Here is a 24,140-nt window from a genome sequence, read left to right on the forward strand (position 1 = left end):
TCAACGTAAATAGCCAGCCCCTTCAAAGAGATTTAATGGATGTTTCAAATCTCTCATTTTGGTGTCAAATTGATTGATCCAACTTCTTTTTTAAACAAAATTGGTTGGGGGGTTGCACAGCCAGCAGAGCATGTCTGCCAGCAATATTTCCCTTGTCCTCGATTTGCTACTCTGTTCATTTAGATTATCAGATCTTATGAGCAGGGACTGTGCACAGCAGCAGAGAGCTTTTCTGTACAGTTGCAGCCTCCCAGTGCCACTGCCAGACATATGAGTAATTGGTTGAGCAGCTCTGCAGAGCAGTCTCCTTGCACTGTCCAAGCTGAAATGCAGAAGTAAAAAAATCCATTCTGAGAGATGAAGAATCATAAAATCATAAGCCTGAAAGGGACCAAAAATCATGAAGGAAACCCTTTTCTCAAGGAAAAATTATTTGTGAACCTGTCTGGCATGCTCCTTAAGAGTCATTCTGTGATCTTGCAATGTGCTTCTGGGATCTTCTCTCGTCATTGTTGCTTGTAAGGCAGCTTTAAATTAATGATAAGGAAGCCATTCAGGGCATAGGCTGTGCTGAGGTTCACAGCTTCCATTCTGAATGAGAGATTAAAGTAAACTGATATTGAAAGCAAGGAGGGAGAAACAAACACAGTCAGTAAGCCTATCAAGTCTTAGCCAATTGCGATGGCGAACATCCTGCTGGCGAGGGTGACCTTGAATGAACTAAGTGGGATAAAGTCACCAGCCTGGACTGACGGCTGAAGAATCAGGCTGGATTCCAGCAAACAGAGAGCAGATTCCTGACAAGAGTCTTCTGAGCTGTGGCAATGGCTTCTCGGTGTCGGAAATGTGGACAACAGGTACCCAGGAATCTGCCTTTCACCGCTGTCCGGATAACAGAGGGAGAAATGAAATCTTACCATGATTTTATAGGAGGATGCATTAGGCTGGAGCGCATGGCAAAGAAAGGTATGTACAGCATCTTTAAACAAAATAACATCTTCTCTTAGTGGGAGCTGCATTGCGTTCCCAGGCAATTTGCAAAAAAGAGATTATATTTCTAATGCTTTCTCTGAGGAGTCAGTGAGATAAAGGCAACTGGCTGGATTTGGATATTAACTCAGGTGTGGCTGCAGCATTTTACTTGGCTGTCTATTTCTGGGATATTTGCAGTGATTTGACCTAAAGGAGGTTAAAATGAATGTTAGGCTCATTCTGAATAAATATTTATTTCACTCAGATGTCAGACACTGACTTTTCTGTATATGTCAGGAGCAGGTATTTGCTGTGCAAGGCAAATACTTTTTTTGAAATGAATGTGAGAAGCTGGGGCCGTGGGTTTCATGACCCAGTTGAACCTGTCACCCAGTTTTCCTAAATTACTATGTAGAAGGTCATTATCTTTCTCTTTGTAAAGATTTTAGTTTCACTGTACTCAGAAAGTTGGACTATGGAGCTTTTTATGCTCTGTGTGAGTCAGCCTGGGTACAGGGCAGTATTCTGCTCTCAGTGGGTTGCTAGTATAAGATGCTGGTGTTCTGGCAATTTGTGCTACCTGCATGTTAACTCTGGAGAGATAATAGTTGAAATGTAGGCTGTTGACTGCTTAGTCACATATCAAGATTGCTGAATCATAGAACACTTTTTTTTATGTGCCATTTGAAAGAAAGATTAACCAAAGAGCCCCCTTTCATTTGCTGTGTTAACTTGAATAAATACTTAGTAAACCTCAAATCCATTATAACATGTTCACTAATATGTGATGAAAAGATCCCCAAAAGCATGCAATATGATTGTATTTTCAGGCTGAATTGTTTATTATGATTTAATTAGCTCTTCAGCAAAGAGAGTTGCATTCAATGTGGTAAATGGAGAATATTCTGTAGAAAAAGAGGTGGACCAGAAGCAGGACATCGGCCGGCAGCTACTGCCTACAAACTGGGGTTTGCAGATGCTTTCTTTAATAGGGCTCTAACACACAATGTCAGGGTTTGAAAACTGCAAAGCCAGTCCATTGTACCTCTGCTTCTGTGGGTGATCCATCCGTGCTGATCTTTGGGCTCAGTGCCTACCTATGCGTTGCTGTGTTTGGCTGACCTCTCAGTCACACTGATGTTTCCAGTTGCACTCTCTGTACTGTGGCATTCCGAGTTCAGCACAGTATGGCAGAAATGTCTGGTATCCCAATAAAAGACAGCAGAATTCATTGAAGTTCCTTCCTGGATGTTTGATCAGGTGTTTCCAGGTTTCTTATGGCTCGGGGGGCCCATGGGCCTGTTGGAGGCAGAGCTCAGGCATCTGCTGTTCTTTTTCTTCCTGTAGGTAGAGAGGAGAAGAGATTGGTAAGAACTTTGCTATGGTTACTGTTCCCAGGGAAACATCTTCTCTGCCTCTCATTGAGAGGCTGGCTACCTGGCACAGTATTATGGGAGGAAATCCCTTGGAAAATCATTTTCTGCTGGAGAACAGATAGTGTGTCAAATCACCTTGAGCCTGTTGCCATTTAGTGAGGCAGAAAACATTGTTGCTGCTTTTGTTCTAAATTCTACCAATGAAGTTGCTGGAGGGGCGAAAGTTTGGTTATTGCCAGGGTCAAGGTGCCTCCTGCTGCAAGTGTTAGAGCTGGGTGAGCTGTGAGAACACACCGGGGCAACTCTGCATGTGGTGACAACGTGAGAAGGGGGCTAAGGAGCTGGCAAGGTGGCACAGGAATTCGTAACAACACTGCCTGGGTTCCTTCTTCCTGCTCTGAACTGACTCTGACCCCACGCTTATCTTTGGTCCTGTTTTGGCCTATGTTTTCTTATCTGTAAAGTAGGAATAGAATTACCTGCCTCCATAAAAAGTGGATCCTGATGGTGTAGTTATGACTATCCTTTGATGATTAGATCAGTTTTCCTTTGTAGTCTGTAGTGCATAAACACAGAGGAAGAAAGATGATCTGTCCCAGAGAACTTGGATTCTGCCTACCCCTTCTTGCTAGTCCTTCTAGCAAAGACTCATTGACAAACTCTAGGGATGTGTGCCTTTTTCCCTGTGGCATGTTCTGACTTACCATCACCTAGGAGTACCCTTTCTGCAATGTAAAGATCCAGCTGGAGTGTTGCTGTGGTCTAATTGGCTGGTACTTAGTGCTTCAGGCACTCCAAAATATGAAGCATTTTTCTCATACAGACCATGTCTGTTGAACCCTGTGAATATTCTGTGGCAATTTTCTCTCTTATTAAATATTATATTGAGAAGAGATGGAAGGCATGCAGGTAACTACAGCAGAAATAGAGGCCACGTGGCTGCAGTGGCCTGCAGGTAACCTGCCTTTCAGCAGCAGTACCCCACAGCAAGCAGTGCTGTGCCAAGCTATTCCAGTCTCTGGATCACACAAGTTTCAAGGCTTCCTTTGAATCAACGTGATTTGTTCTGGTGAGTGGTTAGAAGTGTGACTGTAGTCTCCTGTTCAGGTAAAGAGATGAAAACAGTGAATGCTTACAAAAAGAAAGTGCTGCTGTGAGGGGCCAGCTGAAGGCATCTTTCCTATGGCCATGTGATGCCTGCTCAGAGCTCCACAGCCCCAGCTCCCTGCAACAGGCTACATGAGCTGCCTACGGGTGCTGAAGGCCCCTCTGGGGTCTGGTGTACAAATGGTGCTATTTTGAGTACCAGTATGTGACCTTGAGACTCTCAGGGATCTGCAGCTCCAAGGTGCTGGTTATAGCACAGCTATGAGAACCAAAGGGAAGGAGCCCTGAGAGAACCAGGCAAGAAATGTGACAGGGACTCCAGTCCAGGGTTGATCCTCATTGGAGTGCTCTCAGTTCCTCACTAAAGAGATACTGAAGGTGAAAGCAAAGCATAGCCTCTTGTCATGAAATACATCATTCTTGGACTGTGGCTCATGTGCCCTTTCAGCACTGACATGACTACTCATGTCACCCAGCTGCTGCTGAACATCTTTAATGCTTCAGGACACCTCCTGCCAAACTGGCCCTCTCTGTCCCCAGATGCTCCCAATTAGCCTGCCTTGTTTTGATGCTCCAGTCCGCCAATGGGACCACACACCTATGGGGGCTTTACATGGATGAATGATTCTTTGCTGGTTAGACTATGTCTCTGCATGCTGTGGAGCTTGAGGCTTCATGTGGATTATATATTTTTAAGTGTGGTTTTCATCTGTGCTCAAGGCTGGTGGCTGCATAAATCAGGGTGATGAATCTGCAGACATTAAGGAGTATGCAGTTCGTTACTGAGGCTATTCAGGATTTTGCTGCTGCTGCAAAACCAGGCAAGAGCCTCCTTGCCAGTGGGATGGGGACTTGTCTATTGTGCTAACAGAGGGTTTCTGATTTTGTCCTCTGTAGAGCAGAGGAATGGTGCAGTTCTGTCTGTCCAGCCATCATGGGAACCTTTCCTCAGTCCTACTGCTGTGTCTCTCTTACTGCTGGAGTTGAAAAGCAGTTCTTCATGTCTATCTGTTCAAGGAGGGAGCGGAACTGAAGTACTGGAGCAGTTAAGGAGTTACAGTGCTATCTCTGGAAGGAAGTCCCATCTGTATTGAGTCCAGGCTGAAATTTCTTGGACTTTTTGGAGCTTCTCCATCTTTAGTAGTAAAATATTAATGAGAACTGCTTTCCTTTCCCACAAGGCTGACCTTTCCACAGAGGTGCTGGTTACTGGAGAAAGTGACTATTTCATGTGAAGACCGAAACCTGCAGTATAAGTGAAAGGAATTTCTAAACCCCTTGAGACTCAGTCACAGTGCCTCCTCCTGCATTGTTCAAAATTGTTCATGTTGTATTTGCATTCAGTATCTCTTCTCTTTAATATAAAATGCTACCTAGGGAGCCTAGGGTAATTTTTTTTCCAGCTGGCTCTTACTGCAAAGAAAACAGCTAAATTAAAATATTCTGTTTTCCACAGAGGTTTTTCTAAGAGAAGATCTTTATCTTGGATGCTTGTGTCTCTTTTCACCTATTCCCATTGATATGCAGCATGTTTTGCTGCAGTTGAGCAATACTAAACCCTGTTTACCTAATCAGAAAAGTCCAGAGAATTGTGAGGAAAATAGGGAAGGCAGAACTTGATTTCCATTTTAAAAGAATTTTGAGAGATAAGTAGTACTGAGAAGATCAAGAGAACAAATCCTCAGAGGACGAGTTATAGCAGAGGCCTTCTGGGTATTTATGTTTTTCCCTTCCTCCCAGGATACCAGAACAAGAAACAACTCAGTGAAACGGAAAAGCATTAAACACGGATAGACAGATTGCTGTAATTGGCAATGTTTTGTTAACTTGTGGGACTTATTACCACAATATAATAGCACAGTTTGCTTTTTTTATATGCCTAAATTGTAGTGTAAACTGTCTGGGGAGAATATTTCAGGGGGAAATGGTGCTGAATATACTGGGAGCTTGGAGAGCATCTCTGCAGAGCTCTCACCCTGGTTATGCCCACGGAGCTTATTATCTAATTTCAGCCAGTTCTGATGTTTCAAACCCCACTTAAAGACCCAATTCTGCTGTATTGATCTTTTATACAAATTGTGCTGCTGCTTTATTACCTGAATCTTGCTGTGGATTAGCCTGCCCAGTGGGGTTTCTAAGCCACGGACTTTCCTTCTTCACCACCTGTACATTATCTAGTAGAATTACTCATGCTCAAGTATGAAGAATGATAAATAAAGCTTGGTTGTAGCAGCCCACATATTTATGAATATTTGGACTATACCAAGTGTCGTATTGCACAAATTTCTGATCCTGTTAGTTAATTCCATTTTTCAAGGGGAAAAAAAATCCTCCAGGTTTTTACAACAGACGAGAATTATTGGCCAAAGATTTTTTTTTTCACCTTTTTCTAAGCCAGGATATCTCAGCATCTTTGTTCTGCAAAGAGTCAGTGCTTTATTCATATTCAGAATCTGTTCCTGTGAGTCATTGAACTGGGGATTGGTGAGTTCAGGCTATTTGTCTAAACTCTTGTGTCACTACCTTGGGACAGTGTGCTGCTGGGGGGGCCTCTGAGGAGCAGGAATCTATGTGTCTGAAGATCTGATTTTGAAATTGTGATACTGTTAATTAGTAAGGTCATCATCTGCTAGCATTGGGAAAAGCTGAGGTGAGATGGGAAGAGGTGAAGGAAGGGGATACTCTGTTCCATTTTCCCTTGACTTTACCACTAGACTCAAAAAGTGAGATCTGCCAGAGAACAGATGAAACTGGGGGCAACTATTACATTTTTAAGTCAAAACCACAATAAAAACCAGTAGGCTGTAAATGAAAGTGGGAGCTTTGAAGCACAAGCCAATTTCTGTGTGTTAGGCCAGCTCTAGTGGAAATAGTGGATTTGCAGTTGCCTGGAGTCTTTAACATAAGATTAAAGAGCTTTCCAAAATGCTAGTTTAATCCAATTTCTGTGAACATCTTGTGTGTTCAACAAGTCAAACACAATGAACCTAGTGGACCTCCCTGGTCCTGCAGTGAAAGAATCTAGGAAGATGATCTCTGAGTTAGAGGCACTTGGGGATGAGCCATTCCTTGTCAAGCTTTTGTAGACCCACACCCATAGGTGTGGGTCACCCACATGAACGTGTGGGGTCAGATGCTCACATGGTGCAAGTTATTTCAATCAAACTGAGGTGTATTGTAGCAACTGAGGATCAGGTCCTTAGATATTATTTTTTTAAGTAAACTTAAATGTGTACTACAGATGCTTCCCAGTAACAAAAACTGAAACATCACTATTACTGTGTGCTGAGTGCTGGTGGGACAGTATTTGGATAGTACAAAATACTGTTCTACTGAGAGAGGCACAACCAAGCCTTTTCAGCTTAACAAAGACATTTTACAGATGCTGACTAAAATTGCCTTTACTAATTACTGAAATAAAAAATGTCTGACATGTGTATATCTATTTTATGAAACTGAAATTGCTGCCCGATGAGCTTTCCTTTGAGCATGTAGCAGATCAAGCAGAATTTCTTGGTGCCTCTTCTGCGGTGACTTCATTCCTCTCCTTATCTCTGGAATTCAGCACGAGGTCAGTAATTCACATTCACTTGCAGACTAACATCTAATTTCACAGCTGGATCTGCTACTTTTGCAGCGTCTCTATACACAGGGTTAAAGTGATTTTTGGACTGTAATCACCTGGCACACTTAGCAGCCACTTAGATAAATGTGACACTTGTCCATAACGCTTTGGAGCTTCTCTTACTTGTGCTCCTCGGGAGGCCGAGTCCCGGCAGAAAGGTGGCAGATGGTGCCCGGGAGAGGGCAGTGGCTCCCCCAGAGCCGGCTGGGCTGAACGGGCTCTTCGGTTGTTTCGTGCTTCCCCCGGAGTTGAGCTGGGTTCGGTGCATAACTGCGCTGTTGTCTGTCTGCCGTGCGCAAGAGCTGGAGGGGAATCTCTCACCTGAGAGCAAAACGTATCTGGAATGGGAGACATGTTTTGTAAATTCGCTACACGTGGACACTTATACTGGTAAAGGCAGCAAAGGGTAACATTATACACTCACTACAGCGGTAAATTCACCCGTTCAGCAACCAGTGTGGGAGAGGCTGGGGAAAGGAAGTGCAGTGTAAAAATTATACTATGCATCTTGCCACTTTCCTAATCTACCTTTATCTGCCAAGTAGTGTCTGTCTATAACACTACTCATACATATCTCATACCAGCACAGTGATTCTCTGCTTTGATTTGGCATTTATCTGTAACTACACAGAAAATTGTGTTAGTTTTCTCATGCTGTACTATAAACATTGTGAGAATTTGTGCTGGTTGGCTGATGGGGTAAGGATGGAAACAGTGGGTGTGTTGTCCTTAAGACAGATCCACTCCAGTAGTCTGTCTGAACGACTTTGATTTGCTGCTCATTTTACAGGTGGGATATTGAGGTTGGCTGGTGACCTGGATTCCTCTCCCCATTCCTCAGTTTCCCTATCTATAAAATGAATGACACTTGTCTTTTTTGAGCCTGACTGATGGCAGGACTTAGAGAAGAAACAAGGTGTTACCACTATATCACACATCCTAGGGGACAGCTGCTGTGCTGTACCCTGGGTGAAGAGTGACTTGTATCCAAAGTTACTGAGCTGCTGGGGGTTGTGGTAGTAAAAGAACAATTTTATCAATGAATCTAATGTTAAAGTGGTGACCCAGTATTGCTTCAGACAGCTGTACATGCAACGCTACCATTGGCACACAACATGAAAGCACATGTACTCCCCTCATGCACTGTGCAAACTTGTGTCTTACTAGATCTGTAGAACTGATTCCTCCCCAGCTCAAGAGCTACAGTCGTGTTTCCAACCAAATTCATAGGTCTCGTGCACTCTTCTCTGTCTTTAAATAACAGGTCTATGCTCTGGTGTGTGGGTGTGCCTTTGGGATAGTACTCCAAGACAGCTATTCACAGCAGCACTGCTGGTTTCCATTGGCCCTGGTACTCTGCTATTTAAAGTTATTTTAATGAAAGTCCTTTCCATGCCTTAGTCTGAGCAAGTGAGTCTGTTTTGTTGGTTACTGGGCTGTACTTTTATTTGTTTGTGTTAAGCTGTGAATGCCTCTGAAGCGTCCAAGGGCCTGAGTGCAGAGCTGGCTGGGCGGGAAGAGGCAGCTGTACCCTGGGGAGGGTTAAAGCCTGGGTACGGTGCGAGTCAGAGGGCTCTGCTGCGGTTTGCCTTGAAGCAGTTACTAAGCAATTTGTGCAGCCTCCTCCAGGAGAGCGTCAGCTCTTTGGTGCACTGTTGGTTGGATCCAGGATTGCTTCCACAGAACACTGCCTCTCTCCATCCCTCCTCTCTGCCTCGGGAGAACTCCTTGCCACAGCGGGACTGCCGGGAAGCCAGTCTGGACACAAGGGAGGGCACATGCTTGTGAGTGTGTGTGGGTCTGAAGGGGAGAATCGCTCTTTGCAGCATCTTTCTGTTACTTTTTCTAATGGGATCTGAGCTGAGATGGTGGTGACAGCTTGGAGGAGGCTGCAGGAGGTGGCTGGGTCTCCTTGGGCAGAGAGGTCGGCTGTGAGCAGTATTGGTCCTGTTACACATAGTCAGAGTGCTGCTGGCAGCAGTGGTGGCTGCTGTGGCTCACTGTCTGTCTCCAATGACAGTAACCAGGGAAATATTTTTGAGCTAACTGGCCTCTGCTCAGGACTGAGCATTCTGAGCTCCTGAGCTCAGAAATTATGTGATTAGGCTCTGAAATGATTTTGCTGGATGCAATAGTTCAGAGCAGAGCCAGTGGGTAGAATTTTTCTAAGATACTGTTTCAGCTGTGAAACTGTCTGCTGGCAAGCTCTGGGAGGAAGGAATGAAGTCTGCTGTATCTCTTGATTAGCTCAGTGTCCAGGCATTGCAGTGAGAGTATTTTAGATTTGCAGTTTGCCACATGTGGTTTTTGTTACTCACGATGAATTTTAACACGACATTATGGAAATGTTCTTTTGTTCTATTCTCTGAGCAGGAATTTGTGTTCTAGCAATCCAGCGCTGTTGTGAAGCACAGATTTTGGGAAGAAGATGAATTAACTTTTCTCTGGCAAAAATTGGAAACCATCAAGTGTTTACAACTGAGGGACTAGGCAAGAGGCTGTCACAGGCTGCTGTAAATCCGGGTTAATTTTTTGAATGCTGAGCTTAGACCTTGGTCCTTAATGTCTTTTCTTAGGGAAGTTTCAGTTTGTGGATAGTAGGATGTAACATCCCCCCATCATATCCCCGCACACACTCTTTGAAATCAAGCAATATCTCTCTCAAAAAAAGTTTGCTGAGCAAGTGATGTGGAATGGTGTGTTTCTTTAGATCTTTGCTGATTATGGATTGTTCATAATGCATAGTGAAGATTTGCTAATAATTTCTTATCTATCTCCTGAAATTTTACAGAATTATTATAAGAACTTCATAATAGGCAGGGATATGAAGGCACCTGAACAGAACAGTGACAATACTTTAAGAATTTTAAATTAGTTTGTAGAATTTAATTTTTATGGGGATTATTCATCAAGGATTCTTAGGTGTGTGCATAAATGTATGGTGCATTCTGGTAGTAAGTAGTCATCAAAATCCTTGAAGTGTGACTATATATATAAATTTGTACACACCAGTTCATTTTTGTAGAATGTACCAATAGTAAAGCTAAATACCAGTTTACTTATGTAGCAGAAAGATTTTGATTTTTGTGATTTGCCAATCAATTTAAAGACAACTTCTTTAAAAACATACAAAAAAAAAATCCCAGTCAAACAAGAACATCCAAAGATTGTTTTTGAAGAAGTGGTTAAATGGAAAAAGTAGCAAAATCTGTTTCTTCATCTGAGGAAGTCTATACCAAAATATTTTGAAGTTGGCTTAGAAAGCTGACATAAAGCCTAGAGGGTACATGTCAGCAGTAGCAGCACTGCATATAAGAGTAGCAGGGACACGTCCTGCCTGGACTGGTAACAGCCTGCTTGTCAATTTGACACAGAATAATTGATGTTTAAACTATACATAGGCCTGGTTGAGAACTATCAACTTCACTATTTCTGAGTCTTGGTGTTCCCCAGGCTCAGATTTTGCGTCTGTATCTGAACTTCCTGGCCATCTGCTATCATTTTAAATTAAAACATATTTAAATGTTTAACAAAACAGGACTGCAAGCATTTCCTCTTGTTTCTGTGCAGCTGCATATAGACTTAACTTTGCCTTACACACATGCCTCAGGGGTCTGTCGAATCAGCAACCACCTGAAAGGCTGGATCTAAATTCAGGTTTGAATCAAAAATAACTGTGGTTCACTTGCATTTCTAGTGCAAAGTAGGAGCATGATGGACAATTTGTGACTTGAAAGTCACTGCAAACAAGTCCGTGGAAAGTCCTTGCAGTTTGCTAATGACTGGTGTGGTCTTGAGGGTGAACTAGAAATTTCACTTTTATGTAGTGGCAATGTTGACCTGCAAACAACTGGGAATGTGGTCTGTACTGTCTGTAGTCCTTACATTCTTACTTGGACAGTGTTCAAATGTCTCCTTTGGAGGTTTTCTGTAATGACTGCTTTGAGCCTCTCTTGCATCTTTCATTCAGTAAGCTGCAAACAAAGGGTTATGTGAATGGCTTTTGCCCAACATACCTACTCAAGAAACTGAAATCGAGGGGATTTCCAGTTGGGAGGACAAGATTTCAGCTCTTTGACATGAACAACTCTCCTTTCTCCCCCTTCCAAGTCAGCCACAGTAGACTCCTAATGTGTAATTCTGCCTGCCTGTAAAAACAAATTGTTTAAGTCTGTAACCACTCCTGGAACACAGGAAAACACAGCCACTAAACAAGTATTTTCAATCTGTGACCTCTCCACTCCTGTAATTTTACGTTAAATGAGCATCAAAATTAGTAAATGAGATTAATTGAAAAAATGCAGTGATCCAAAGTAATTTGAGCAATCTTCCCTGAAAGACTTAAAACCAGCAGAAATGTCTAATGTGTCTGCAGAGCCAAGCTCAGGTAAAGCTGTACATCCCTCATTAGGCTGTGCAGAATGCCTTGGAAATACTGATCATGACTTAGTGTAATGACAGGAGAAAACTTGAGAGCAGATCTGCTGTGCAAGAAAAAATCCCATCAGGCACCAGTTCAGCTTCTGCCTACGTAGACACCGAGAGTCACAGGTTTTTGAGCTCTTTAGGGAAAGGTGCATTTCTAGCCTTTCCCTCTTCCGTGGAGATTGTTTGGGAAAGCTTGTGAGGCAATTCCATCCACACCATGATCTGTCCCCTTTTTAAGAGATTGGAACATATTGGAAGTGCATCACTCAAGACAGTTGGAATCTTGCTCCTAACCTTGCATGTCCGGATTTCTACTACATTAGTGTACACAAAGTCAGGCTGCTGTTACAACTAAACCACCAACTTTTAGGGATACCTCCAGACATGAACCAGTTACTTAAATATTTTAGAAGAATTTTGTGTCTCTGTAAGTTAGTGAGCAAACTTTGTGATGAAGTTTGGTTTTAATGAGAAGAGAAATTGAATTTAAACAGATACTCTTTGTAAGTTTTACAGTTGTGCTTGGTGAAAAATTGAGCTGGGATAGAAGATGACATCAGTCACTTTACCTATGCTGTATTTTGGCTTTTGCCCTAAGCTGATCTTAGTCTGATTGTCTTCTGGAAGGGGTAGTCCTGGCTTTGCCATTTGGCCCCCCTGCATTACCAGCACTTGTACCCTTCAAGCAGCTCTGCAGAGAACTAACCCAGATCAGAAGCAATTCCACTAAGGAAAGGATTGCTTCAGTTTATTTACAATAACTTTATTCCTGGCTTGGTTTTCAGTTGATTCAACACAGGTTAGAAAAAAAAAGAGGTGGTGGGACTACGCAGCAGAATAAGAGAAAGGATGGGATTTCCTTTCTGTTTATAGCTGGGTTTTAGTTCCTCTTTAGAGAAATTTGTAGCACAGCAGCTTGTGTCTGATCTTGCTGTTTCTCTGTCTGGGCTGTGAGAATAAACAAACCTTATCAAAAAGTAAACAGAAAGCACAAATTGTGAGAAAGAGAAATAAATAGAATTAATTTTAAAAAAAAGAAAACCAAAAAGTAGTAACTTTGAAGTTCTTTTTGACCTTCGGGAAGGGAAATGTTTTGCTTAAGGGTTCGTACTGGGAATTCTGGTGGGACAGATTATTTTCAAATCCTTTAGCCTGCTTAAACCTTATCAGTGAAACATATAAATTTGTTTCCTTAGTGTGTTTAATTCTTGAAATCTAACTTATCTCTGCTAGACTCATAGCTAACTGTGGTTCATGGCAAGCAAAGCAGATACAGGACCTGAGAGAACATTTCAACAGTAGGTACTTTGCAACCTTCAAACTCTGAATTTGTGTGTTGCTTTTTGGTAGTTTTTAAGAAGCATAAGCACACATAACATGAAAGGTGTCCTTTCATGCTCTTAAAATGAAATATCTGGCCACATGCTTAACTCTCCCTGACCTTTTCCATCACATCAGCAATCTGATTTTTCTCCAAACCCACAATCTTGATTTGAATGCTCTGAGCATAATTTTTGACTGAGCTTGCACAAAATAGAAGTAGGCTGATGTATTCTACCATTCTAGCAAAGATTTTCTTTCACTCCCATCTGTCTTCTTTCCCTGTGAATTACATATTAGGCTGTCATTAAAAAGACATGAACTTTGCTCTGGAAATTTGTAACCCATTATTCCAAGATTAGTGACTTCAGATGGGAGATTGCCGCAGCCCCCTCCTGCAGTCAGCAGAAGGCCGGGCAGTTGCACCGTTCAGTCACTGAACACAAAGAAACCCCAGTGTCCTGTTGTGGCTCTTTGCCTTTGGTGTCCTCCACGGAGCAACAGGCACTGCTGTGTCAATCTGCTCGGCACGGTCCAGTCCTTCACTCCAGAAGGTCATATTTCCAGCACTGTTGGAAATTATTAGTTGCCATTAGCATGTAAACTAGTTTCTCTCTGCTCAGAGAAGAGACAAAGGAACAAGACTATATTCATTGTTACTTTTAATCAGCTGCTGCTGGTGTAGCTCCTCCAGACCTGCTGTGGGAACACATACAGCTGGGTGAGGAATAAAATAGGCAAGTGTGCGTGTGGGGAAGCCCAAGCATGTTTCATTTTTGAGTGAATTATGAAGCATAACTGAATGGCTTTCCCCTTGAAGATTAGATAGCACAGTTGCAGCTAGTTTCCCTAGAGAGCAAGAAGGGAGGAGAAGCTGTGCCAGACAGATGGCTACAGTAATTGCTTTTCTTTTTCTCACCCTGGATAGAAAACCTTGGGAAGCAAAACTGTAAGGCCTAATTCTTCTGCAGTGAAACTGGCCTCTGCTAGGAATTCAATTTGTGGTAGTTTAAGAGGAGAACCAAGAGCAGATGAACTGACTTCTTTTGTTTCTTTTTTTTATTTTTTTTTCCTCTTCCATCACATTCTTATTCACATTTTAATTGCCTTGGCAAATTAAATTAGTTCAAGTCATGAAGAACTGTGTAGTATGTGTAAGTGTTCAGTTTTGGTGGCCTGTGTAGGGGATTGGCATTGTTTCACATAACACCATTTGATCAATTAAGCTTTTTTCGTTTTTTAATTTTAGAGACAATTAAGACCACAAGAACAATCACACAGAAGCTGGGAAATGTCTGAGTCAAGTTTGCCAAGATAAACATGTTCCAGACACTTGGCTGGTGTAGGTTTTGATATGATCTTGAATGGCATTGCTCTACAGACTTTATCAGAGGACAGGACTGCTCTGAGGTGATCAGGGGTTATCCAATCTCTTCTGTAGATGTTAGCAAGGCACAATGAAACAAGACAGTTGTTAAGCTCTTGAGGCTTTTCAGCTTCCTGAAACCTTCCTATTGACCTCTGGGTCCCCATGTAGCGAATTAAAACATCCTCAATAGGTTTTTCTGAAGTAGTCTATGAACCTGCAGCTGTCAGCTCAATATCAGCTCATGTCAACCTGAAGCAGGGTTTTCTCAGCTGGGGTTTCAGTCCCACAGGGAAGTGGTACATTGCTTCTGTCCAAGAGGGTGAACGTCACTTCCTTCTGGCTTGTGGCTTGCAGCACACAGACCAGAGAGGCTGCAGAGCCTCCTGGGATAAAGTTAGTGGAAGATATAAATGGACTAATGCTCAGTAATGCTAGACAAAATGTCATGACTTTGAAACAAACCCAGACCTGTGTCTTTAGGTTTGCTTATAAGATTTTTTCAAGCTTTTCTTTTAGTTGAAGGTTAAAAACTTCCTTCAGCAGCTCCAGGTAATGATGTTTCCAAGGACTACAACTTCTACTGCAAGCTCTGTGCTGTGATGGTGATACAAATTCATCCATGTTGGAGAGTAACCACTTTTAAGCACTCTCCTAGAAGAAGTTGCAAATGGGACCTTGCGTGCTGTTGGGTACAGCTGCTGACATTTCATGGCCACGTGATCTGATTTGCCACTTAAGCTCATGAGGCACCTTCCCTTGTTTGTTCAGATTTTCTCAGTTTCCTGCTAGTTTCTTCTGCTACAATTTCTTTTCCCAGCATGTCAGTGTGTGAGCTCTACTCACTTACTTGAATGTGTGATTCCTAGTCACCAATTGTATTTTGTACCACCTTTATCATCATCATCATCATAACATCTCCTCCTGAGTGTGGGTTTTACAACAAATCTCATGTGTTTTGTCTTGCCCAGGCAGGGAATTTGATGAGAATTAACTGGCACTCTGCAGTTCTTGTTTCTGTTACTTCATCTGATCCGTACATCCCAAAATTCTTTTGGAATAAAAACGATATTTAGAAACCTGAAACCAGGCTATTTTTAGAGCAAGCTAATAAAGCTAATATGGGGGTGGTAGAATTTCTATTTTGCTCAAGACTGATTGATATTAATGATGCCTTCACGTTGGGAAACATCAAATGCAAACTGAGGTACTGACAGGTTTGTTACCCTGGAGGGATGAGGAAGTCTCTGAGAGGTGAGAGATGGTGGCACCTGTTCATTGTCTGTTTCTATGGAGCCTCCTTGTGATTGTCTCATCCTTTGCTCTATTTCTGCAACTTTTTGGCATAATCTCAGTCCTGGTCACCCAAACCTGAGAGTACCTGACTACCCACGGGACTGCACAGTTGTCACAATATCACATTGTGTGTCACTGTCTGTCTGGGAGAGAGCAGTGACACAAGCCCTTCATCTACATCATCTCAAGGCATTAGTGTAGTCTTTGAAAATGAACAGAAAACTTTCCAAATGAAGTTGTGTCATTTAAAACCTAGACTCCCTAGTTCTGGAAAGGATCAGAGTGGTTGTCTGAAAGCAAGAGAGGTGGTATTTGGGGCAGTAGACTAAGATGCAAGAGAAAGAACCTAATCTCTAACCTCTCTGACCTCCCTCTCTATTTCTGGACAGTTGGTTTAAAACCAGGTGCACCAAAATATTTCAGTATCTGTATTGTATTCACATCAGTGAAGATCTTGATGCTTAAATAGGGCAGCTGCCTGCCTTCCCTCAGATTTGTGATCTACCTGGACCCAGCTTCCTTCCTCCCACTTGTTGTCTGGGCATTAGAGGCGAGTTGTACAAAACCAGGACTGGTTGTTGTTCTGTAGCTGCACAGTGGCTAAAGGAGTAGTTACAGTAGGTGTTATTATAACATAGGCCTTGATCCTGCCAGTTGACTTGGCAGATATTCCCCATAAATGCTGCTGCTCTAGACTGGGGTGAAGAGTGGGGAGAACAATTGGGTGCACCTGCTTCAGAAAGAGATCAGATTACTTCAGCGTGAGATTATAGGTACTTGTCACTTGATAGATCACACAAAATTGTGGTGATTTTTCCCCAGCTACTTGCCAAGTTACTTTTTAACTTTTCAGTGTTTACTTTAAAAGAGCAGGCTTTGTTTTCATGAGAAGAAAGCCTCCCAGCCCCGTATTTCCTCCTTTTACTATGTATTTGATTGTAGCGGAAAAAGCATCAGGAAAGGAAACAGTTCTGGATTGGTTGGTTACACAAAGTCCTCCGGCAGAGATCGGGGAGTCCGGGGTGGAACATAGCCCTGAATGAGGAATAGACTTCACTGTTTCAAAGACTGAAACGCTGCTGTACTGGGAGGCCAAATGCAGTGACTTAATATGAAACCTGAAGCAGTAAAGAGCAGGTGTCGGCTTGAGCAAACCTGTGGCAAGCTCTGGCAAATCCACTGGAGCTGGTTTATGGAAAGCTCTCTGTGAAACCACAAAGCAATAGCTGAAGTTAGTAGGCTGAAGAGGAGAGAGACTCTGTAAGTATCATAAAGGTCTCCATGGTAGTCATATAATATCTCAACCAGTCGCCCAGCCAGGGTCTTTTTCTTTGAGTGTCATGTTTGTTTAGCTGGGTTCTTAAAGGATGCAAAAATTGTCATAGAGGCTTTATTAACTCATTTCTGTTTTCCCTTGCACAGATGAAATCATGCAGCAGGAGATACGGCCGCTGGTAGCAGTGGATATAATAGAGCAGCTCCACAGGCAATTTGCTATCTTGTCAGGTAAGAAGTTGCTAGTACTCACATTCCAGGATTCTCTTGGAAACATATTGGAATCTATCATGCTGACTGTCACCCTTCAGCTCTGTACAGCAGTTGCAATAGTAGTTTTATATTGCTAATGAAAAGTGCTGTTACAATCAGATATTTGGGGTGTTTGGAACTGATAAAAGCCAAGTTGCTTGTTTTTCTTAGAGCAAGTCAATTTTCCTTGTTCTCCACAATGGGCTGGGGAGAACAGATACAGGGGGTAGAAATTAAACAAATCTTTAAACAAATCTTTATACACATATCTTTCCACAATGGCCGAGCATCTTGTTTGTGGGAAAAGATTTTGGTCTATCAGGGAGCTATTCATGACCTCCCCCTTCCTTCTCATTTGCCTTTGTTTTAGAAATGATTCATTGCTAAAGTGTAAGGTTCTAATCTTTTAAAGATATGATTATTACATATTCCTTTGTTTGCCTGAAGTTTGCAATCACACAAAGTGACGCAGTTCCTTTCCTGAATAAAGAGCTGATACTGAAATATTTGCCAGATTATTTAATACACTTATTTTGGATACTGTAGAAGGTATCTATATAGAATGGCCTGTGCTGTTGACTGCATGGCCTCCGGCAATTCTTTTTGTCTTTGTTTCTGCCTGTTCTGCAAATAAGGGAATTCAGAATTTGCATTTTATCTTCCCTATAGATGCACACTGAAGTATCATGAATTTACACAAAATGCTGAGATTATCATAAGAAGGTTCTCTTGAACAACCTGTCCCTCTTGTCAGAGAGAAACCCTGGGAACACAGTGCAGAGAGTGCACAGGCCCAGCTCTATAAATGGTCAACTCGGCAGGCCGGCTCTTTGCTGCATCTTTGCATTTTTAAGTACATTCCAAGCTGCCAAATGAAATCCAAATCTTGAGTTACACAGAATTCTGTATGAGGCTCTGAGTATTCAAACTTGATTGGAGGCTTCTAAGTAGCATCTTGTGACAGTTTAATAAGTTCAGTAACTAACAGGTTTGTATCAGGCAGAGGGTATTGACTGGTGGAACCAGCTGCCTTCTCATCTGCAGTAAAGCATCTCAGAGTCACGTCTTCCTAGAATTCCTAATGAATACAAACCTCCAGGCAGGATAGTGTCTGTAACTGCATTAAATTGCTCAAACCTATTTCATCCCACTGTTGTGCTCAGTGCAGGATAATTAGGAAGTGTTGAGAATTCCCTGCCTCACATTCAGTGTTCATCCAGTAAAATGTGGGGAGCTGCCATGCCTGAACCCCATTACTTTGTGACATTTGGGACCATTAATAAAAGCTGTATATGGCATGTAATGAGCAACCTGTGGAAAGTGGTTTACTAAACAGGAAGAAAAACCCATTTCCAGTTCTATCTAGAACATTAAACATGGAACAAAGATGTCAAGGGTAAACATAAAAAAGCATATTCATATTTCTTTATGGACTCACCATTGTAGCAGTGCCTGTATTCTCACCTGCTTTTTTAGCAAGTTCACCTCTTCACATTTGATCTAGTTCTTTTATTCTTGTAAGTGATGAGACAGATGTTTAAATAAAGCAATTGAAGTGTAAGCTGCTTAAAGACTTTGAAAATAACTCTTCATAGAAGGCAGGGCTGAGGGACTTGTTTGTTAGAGGTTGGCAAATAATTGGTTCATTGACATACAAGTGCTAATAACCAATAACAAAGGTGAGTGAGAAGGTGTCCTTCGTGGCCCCATCTACATGAAAAACAAATCCCATTTGAAGAATTTTCAGGCTTATCTAAAATCTCTTCAGTTAAGTCCAGAAATAACAGTCTAATAAAAACCAAGGCAGTATAGTTCATAGTTTCCAAATTGATTTCAGTCTGAAGTCTACAGCTAAATTTGGAAACCTAGGTGCCTCCACTCCAAAATCCCCATGGCAGCATGTGAAGAAGATCAGGAACATTAAATCATCTACTCAGAGGTCCCTTCAGCCCAGTATCTTATTCTATTGGTGACCATAGGTAAAATACATCAGGAATCTTCCTTACTGTCCCTTTATTGCCTCCTGCAAACAGAGGTTAAGGTACAAGCCAGAAATTACTATAGTGTTCAAAAATGCATTTCTCTAAATAAGTGTAACTTTCTTTTTCCTCTAGCAAAAGATTGGTTTTCTCATCCAATGAAAACAAATCTGGGCACTCTTCTGTCTCATTTCACTTATTAAAGTAATTCACACATAAATGACCTCATTTGATTTTGATTTTTTTTTCCAGATGGCTCTGTAGCTTTTCCTCAAAGCATGCTGCTTTGCTGCTTTTCATTAGGTACGAGCAACCACAAATATTTTGGTGCTTCAGTGCTTGCCTACATGGTGACTGAAAATTTGATACTTAGCCTATTTCCTGGTTTTCCATACTGAAAGATTGCAGTCAGTAGCCACTGTCTGGAAAAAAAGGTCTCACCATTGTTGGCAGTAAAAGGCAATCCCAACTTTCTTGTAGAGTGTTATGGACATGTATCATGTTTTTCTGAACAACTTCATACCAGTGGTATATGCTGATTTATAGTAGATGGGGTTGCTGCAGCCCCCAGAGCACAGACAGACCTCTCTTCCATGCACATACAGAGCTCAGAGGATGTAGCAGTGAGTCTGGTTTTTGTTACTCCAGAGCCTCTGGCTTTGTCAAGCTCTCCTGTTCAGTCCTGTGGACCCCAAATCCATTTGTCCAGTGATAACAAAAGTAACTGGTTGACTATTGCAAACTTTGTTATGAATGAGTATTTCTTTGGTTAGTACCACCTTTTTAGCAACAGCTGGCAGCTAAGGCAGATGTAGTGAACACATAATATTCTCTTGCATTAAAGCAGAAAAGAAAGAGGAAAGTGATTGAATCAAAGGCTCTTTGTTTTCTCTGGACATGACTCATTAGAAACACTTTTCTCCACTATTGCTGTGTACAAACTTCCTAAGAGGATCTGACTGTCTTGCCATCTCTGAGCAGATGGTAGGAATTATATAACAAGCCTAATGAGTTTGGTGTTTGATTGTGCCAGGGTCTAGTTATAATGAGTGTATTAGCTACTAACAGCCTCCTGATTGTCCTGGCCCTCCTGACCAGACTAACCAAGACCTTACTGTCCATGCCAAGAACAGGGAAACTCTCCAAAGCCTTCCCTGGTCCACTGAGGTCATGGAAGATGCTGCAGTGTAGTGTGACAATGTGCTTAATCACGTAATTTTACTTTAGTAATCTTTTTCCATGTGCTTATTTAGCCCTGCTTAGCTTGTGAGATCTACTAGGAGTACTGGTTCTTGTGGTTAAATTCTAGTTTTGAAACCACTACTGCCTCTCTCCTTTCCCTGAAAACAAACTCCCAATTATGGGACTACAGCTGTGACAACACAGGAGTGCTCAGCTAGGTTTGTGTGTTTCCTGTAGGTGTTAAGGGAACTACATCCCAAAGTTGGGTAGTACTGAAACCTGGTTATTCTCACACACCAGTTTTTACTGAAGAATAAAGAACCACTGGTAGAATACTGTTTCTGTCCTGCTGACAGACTAATAACCTGCTGTACCAATCTGCACTTGAAACTACTACTACCCCCCCTTTTTATCTGCAGTCTCACAACCTGTTCTTATCTGTAATTACTCTTTCAAAGAGCCCAATCTGCCATTTGCAGCAATAATGGATCTTGTTACTAAATCACGAATTTATTACACAAACTGTCACGAAGTGTATTAGCAGAGAGTCATTTTCTTTGTATTCTGCTCCTGTTAAGTCAACAGGACTGCAGTGAATGGGAGACTATATCTGAAAATGGTAACTGACTCAGAAGCCAGTTTATTTAATTTCCAAAGCCTGAAGGGTATTTGGCCATCTGCTTCCTGTTTAAACTGAGCCTTTTGGAAAACCTGGCCTGACCTTGCCAAAAGGACAGCTTGGAGCTTGTATAAAAATTGAGACCCAGGAAGCACGATTTAATAAGAAATTCAGCACTCACAACCCTTAATCAACATGGAAAACCAAAACAACAGAGCATGGAAAAAGCAAGACCTGACTAAAGCAGTGAAACTTCAGCCAAGACATCTCTGACCTTTTTGGCTGTCTGGCCTGGGAGATGAGCTGCACTCGGGGCTGCTCTAACTCAGGGAGTTCTCTGCACGTGGGCAGGCCCGAGCAGTGACCTGCACGTGTCAGCAACATTTGAAAGAACACTTTCCAATACTAACTGATGAGTTAGTGTCTGTGGCAGGCTGGGGACTTGTGCTCTGTAAACTTGCAGAAAAACTTTTGGAACTTTTCCTGACCATGGCCTGTTTGTTGGGTTGAGTTTTTGTTTGTTTTTCTTCCCCCCCCTCCCCCTGGGGATTCAGCATATTTGGTGATCTCTAGTTAGGAGAGCTGCTAGCTATGGAATAGCACTTCAGTGTAGCCCCTGATTGTCTAAACCATGGATATTTTGATGCCCAGCCAGGAGGCATAAGTGGGCTAGAACTGGGGAGTGGGAGATTTTCTAAGATCCCCATCGTGTCCAGGATCTTGGCCTGCAGTTGTGATTGCTTGCTGCTTTTACATCAGTCATACAACATGCAAGAGAGCTCCCAAAATTCAGCACTCACACCTCATTTGTCAATCACACTCTTTACACTGCAAAGCAAAATTAAATTTTCTCTGCTGCCATAACCCTTTCTCTCCCATGTATATTCCTTCCCCAAGCACTTCAGCTGTTTTGTTTCCACAGCTGAATTCTGTCCCTGTCTTCACTGCAACAGCTATCCAGGCTGCATTGGCAGCTGGAAAGGCTGTCTAGTAGGGGCAACTATGAATGCTGCTCTGTGTTCTGGGACTTGGGGAATTGGCACACGTAAGAGTGAGCAATGGTCCCATTACTATGCCTTGTACTACCCTGATACAGCTTGTGTGCTGTCTATCCTACATTTCTTTCCCTTTCACATTCACTCTGACTTCTGACCTGTCACCCAGGTTCTTCCTTTCCCTTTGCCCTTGGGCCACAAGTGAAGTGGAAAAGTTGAGCAAGAAGCTGGAGCGGAAAATAAGGAATGTGCCTAGGAAGAGGAGGAAAGGGGTGCTGTCATTCTCATTCTGAGTGGCAAACCAGGCAGAAGGTCAAGTTGACCGTAATATTTTCCTCATAAGTCTTGCCTTTTTTCAAGCAGCTCAGCCCTCTGCTCATGTTGTTTGACTCAGTCATGCTCCAAGTTGTTGAGTTTGATGCATCTCTGATCATCTATCAAGGTCTTTAACCAGAATGCTCTTCCCCAAGCAGCGGTGGGTCCATATATTTGACACAGTGAGTTTGGGTTGGATGCAAGGCAGGATGTCATCTGCAGAGGGAGAGAGCAGAGAGATGGAACTCCTCAAGGAACCTGAGGGGGCTAAACCAGATCAGCAGCATGTGTTACATTTGTGGGTGCTATCTGGGAGGGGAGCTCAGGTTTGCAGAAGAAGTGGCAGACAAAATCCTCTTGGGTTTCCTGTGCGGGCAAAAGTATGGAGCTACTTATACCCCAGAGCAGTCTGGGGTCTGACAGAGGAGCAGTGACCCACAGGAGACTGCCTGTGGGATGACCTGGCTTCCCTCAGGCAGATTCAGGAGTGAGCCTCATGTTAGTTCAGTTAACAGGGGATAGCCCTGAACCTCCCCTGCTGCCAACTGAACCTCCAACGCTTGTGACTGCTGCTTGCAATGGCCACTGCCACCAGCTGCTGTTTCCCTGGCTGGGCACCAGCACTTGGAGCTGCCAGGAGACGTTGGAAGTGGCTGGGTTGCCTGAAGAGTGCTGCAGGGTGGCATCTAATGGTGCCTCGAAGAGCTGCAAGTCAGAGAGGCAGACCTGTGCATTGCATGAAGGCAGCTGCCAGGTATGGCCACACTCCTGATATCTATTTTTTAGTGTGTCTTTGTTTCTGTTTCTGACTGCACTAAACTCAAGGTATTGCTTGCTTCTCCCATTGGGCTCTTTAGCTCAGTTCATACCTCATGTTGCTCTGGCTTCTCTCTGAGCTTCTTTGCTCCTGGCAGTCCTTGGGCCCCCTTAACCCTGCTGGAATAGAGCAGACACACCTCAGGTAGCCATAAGGTAACCTCTCTGACCTCTCTGCTGTGTTCATGTGGCTCACTCCATTCAGCACTTCTGTCTTCCTCTTCCTGCCCTCACTTTCTAGTTAAAATATATTTTTTTTCTTTTTTTGAGGACTACCTTTTTTCTTTTGGCCTTCCATGGAACTGCTGGAGCTTGTCCTGTCCCTGTATGCCTGACTTACAATGGATTATAAATTTTCCTGTTTAACAATTAGACGCTTCTCACAAGTGATCCTCAGGAGCATGGGGGTTATGCACAGTCAAGCACAAGGATTGTATACAGAGAGTCCTTGGAGCCAAATTCCATGTACTCAGTCCTTGTGGCTGTGGAACTGATTGAAGGCTGTCCCTGTTGGTTTTCACTTTGTGCTCTCTGTCCTTCCAAGACATTGAGTAGTATCCAGCTAAAGTATTTCAAGGACTGGAAGAAATCATGTGGGAACTCTCTAGAAAACAAGGTTGATGGCCCTGAAAAGAAAGGGCTGCAGCTTGTCAATTTGCATTCTGCAGAAATTTGCATACTGCAGCAAATCTTGGTTTAATGTTAGGGGAAAAAATGGCATTAACATTTAGATGTATGGAACTGCTCTGTCATACAGAGGAGTTTTCCAAACACCCTTGATATTTAAGGAGCTTCCCTTATATCCTTTAACATCTAGTTTTGTTATCTTGCTATACGTAGGGATAGATGGATATAGATCGTTTTCCTTTGTAACTCAGCTGCTGCTTGAGGTTCAGATATGGGCAGGAACAACCCATTCCTAACATATTTCTGTTATTGCTTGTCACTCAACACTTCAGATATTCCTGCTCTCTTCTTGTCATAGTATTTAACAATTTCTGATCGCAAAACTCCCTCAAACTTCACCCTAATTTCCTGGTCTGGCAGGAACTGAAGGTTTCCTTGTTTGTTTCCCTGTCGGAAATACAGCTGTACTGAAAAACCTCTGAGTGTTCTGGTTTGGAGAATGAGATGGAGCCCAGGAGCTGTTAAGGGTGTGTGGCCTCATCAGAGGCAGGAGCTTCTCACTCTTAGCTGAATGTTCAGTCTTAGGCTGC

At 42.7% G+C, this 24,140-nt stretch overlaps 1 protein-coding gene across 18 annotated transcripts in view; it reads left to right on the forward strand.

Annotated features, from left to right (window-relative positions):
• The window catches only part of MCF2L2 (MCF.2 cell line derived transforming sequence-like 2), a 166,922-nt gene that overhangs the window by 27,292 nt on the left and 115,490 nt on the right, over positions 1 to 24,140 (forward strand). For 9 of the 18 annotated variants that reach the window (XR_003534645.1, XM_027685605.1, XM_027685610.1 and 6 more), the window contains exons 1-2: positions 295 to 966; positions 16,913 to 16,996. Coding sequence is in view for 17 of the 18 variants with exons in the window: in XM_027685605.1 (XP_027541406.1) it covers positions 825 to 966; positions 16,913 to 16,996 (226 nt within the window). In the remaining variant the exon portion in view is untranslated. Of the gene's footprint in view, positions 1 to 292; positions 967 to 16,470; positions 16,751 to 16,912; positions 16,997 to 24,140 lie in introns of those variants that run through there. The other 9 variants (XM_027685611.1, XM_027685612.1, XM_027685608.1 and 6 more) reach the window with 4 other exon arrangements.

The sequence above is a fragment of the Neopelma chrysocephalum genome, unplaced genomic scaffold, assembly GCF_003984885.1.
Source record: "Neopelma chrysocephalum unplaced genomic scaffold, ASM398488v2 Primary Assembly neopelma1_69, whole genome shotgun sequence".
Lineage (NCBI taxonomy): Eukaryota > Metazoa > Chordata > Aves > Passeriformes > Pipridae > Neopelma > Neopelma chrysocephalum.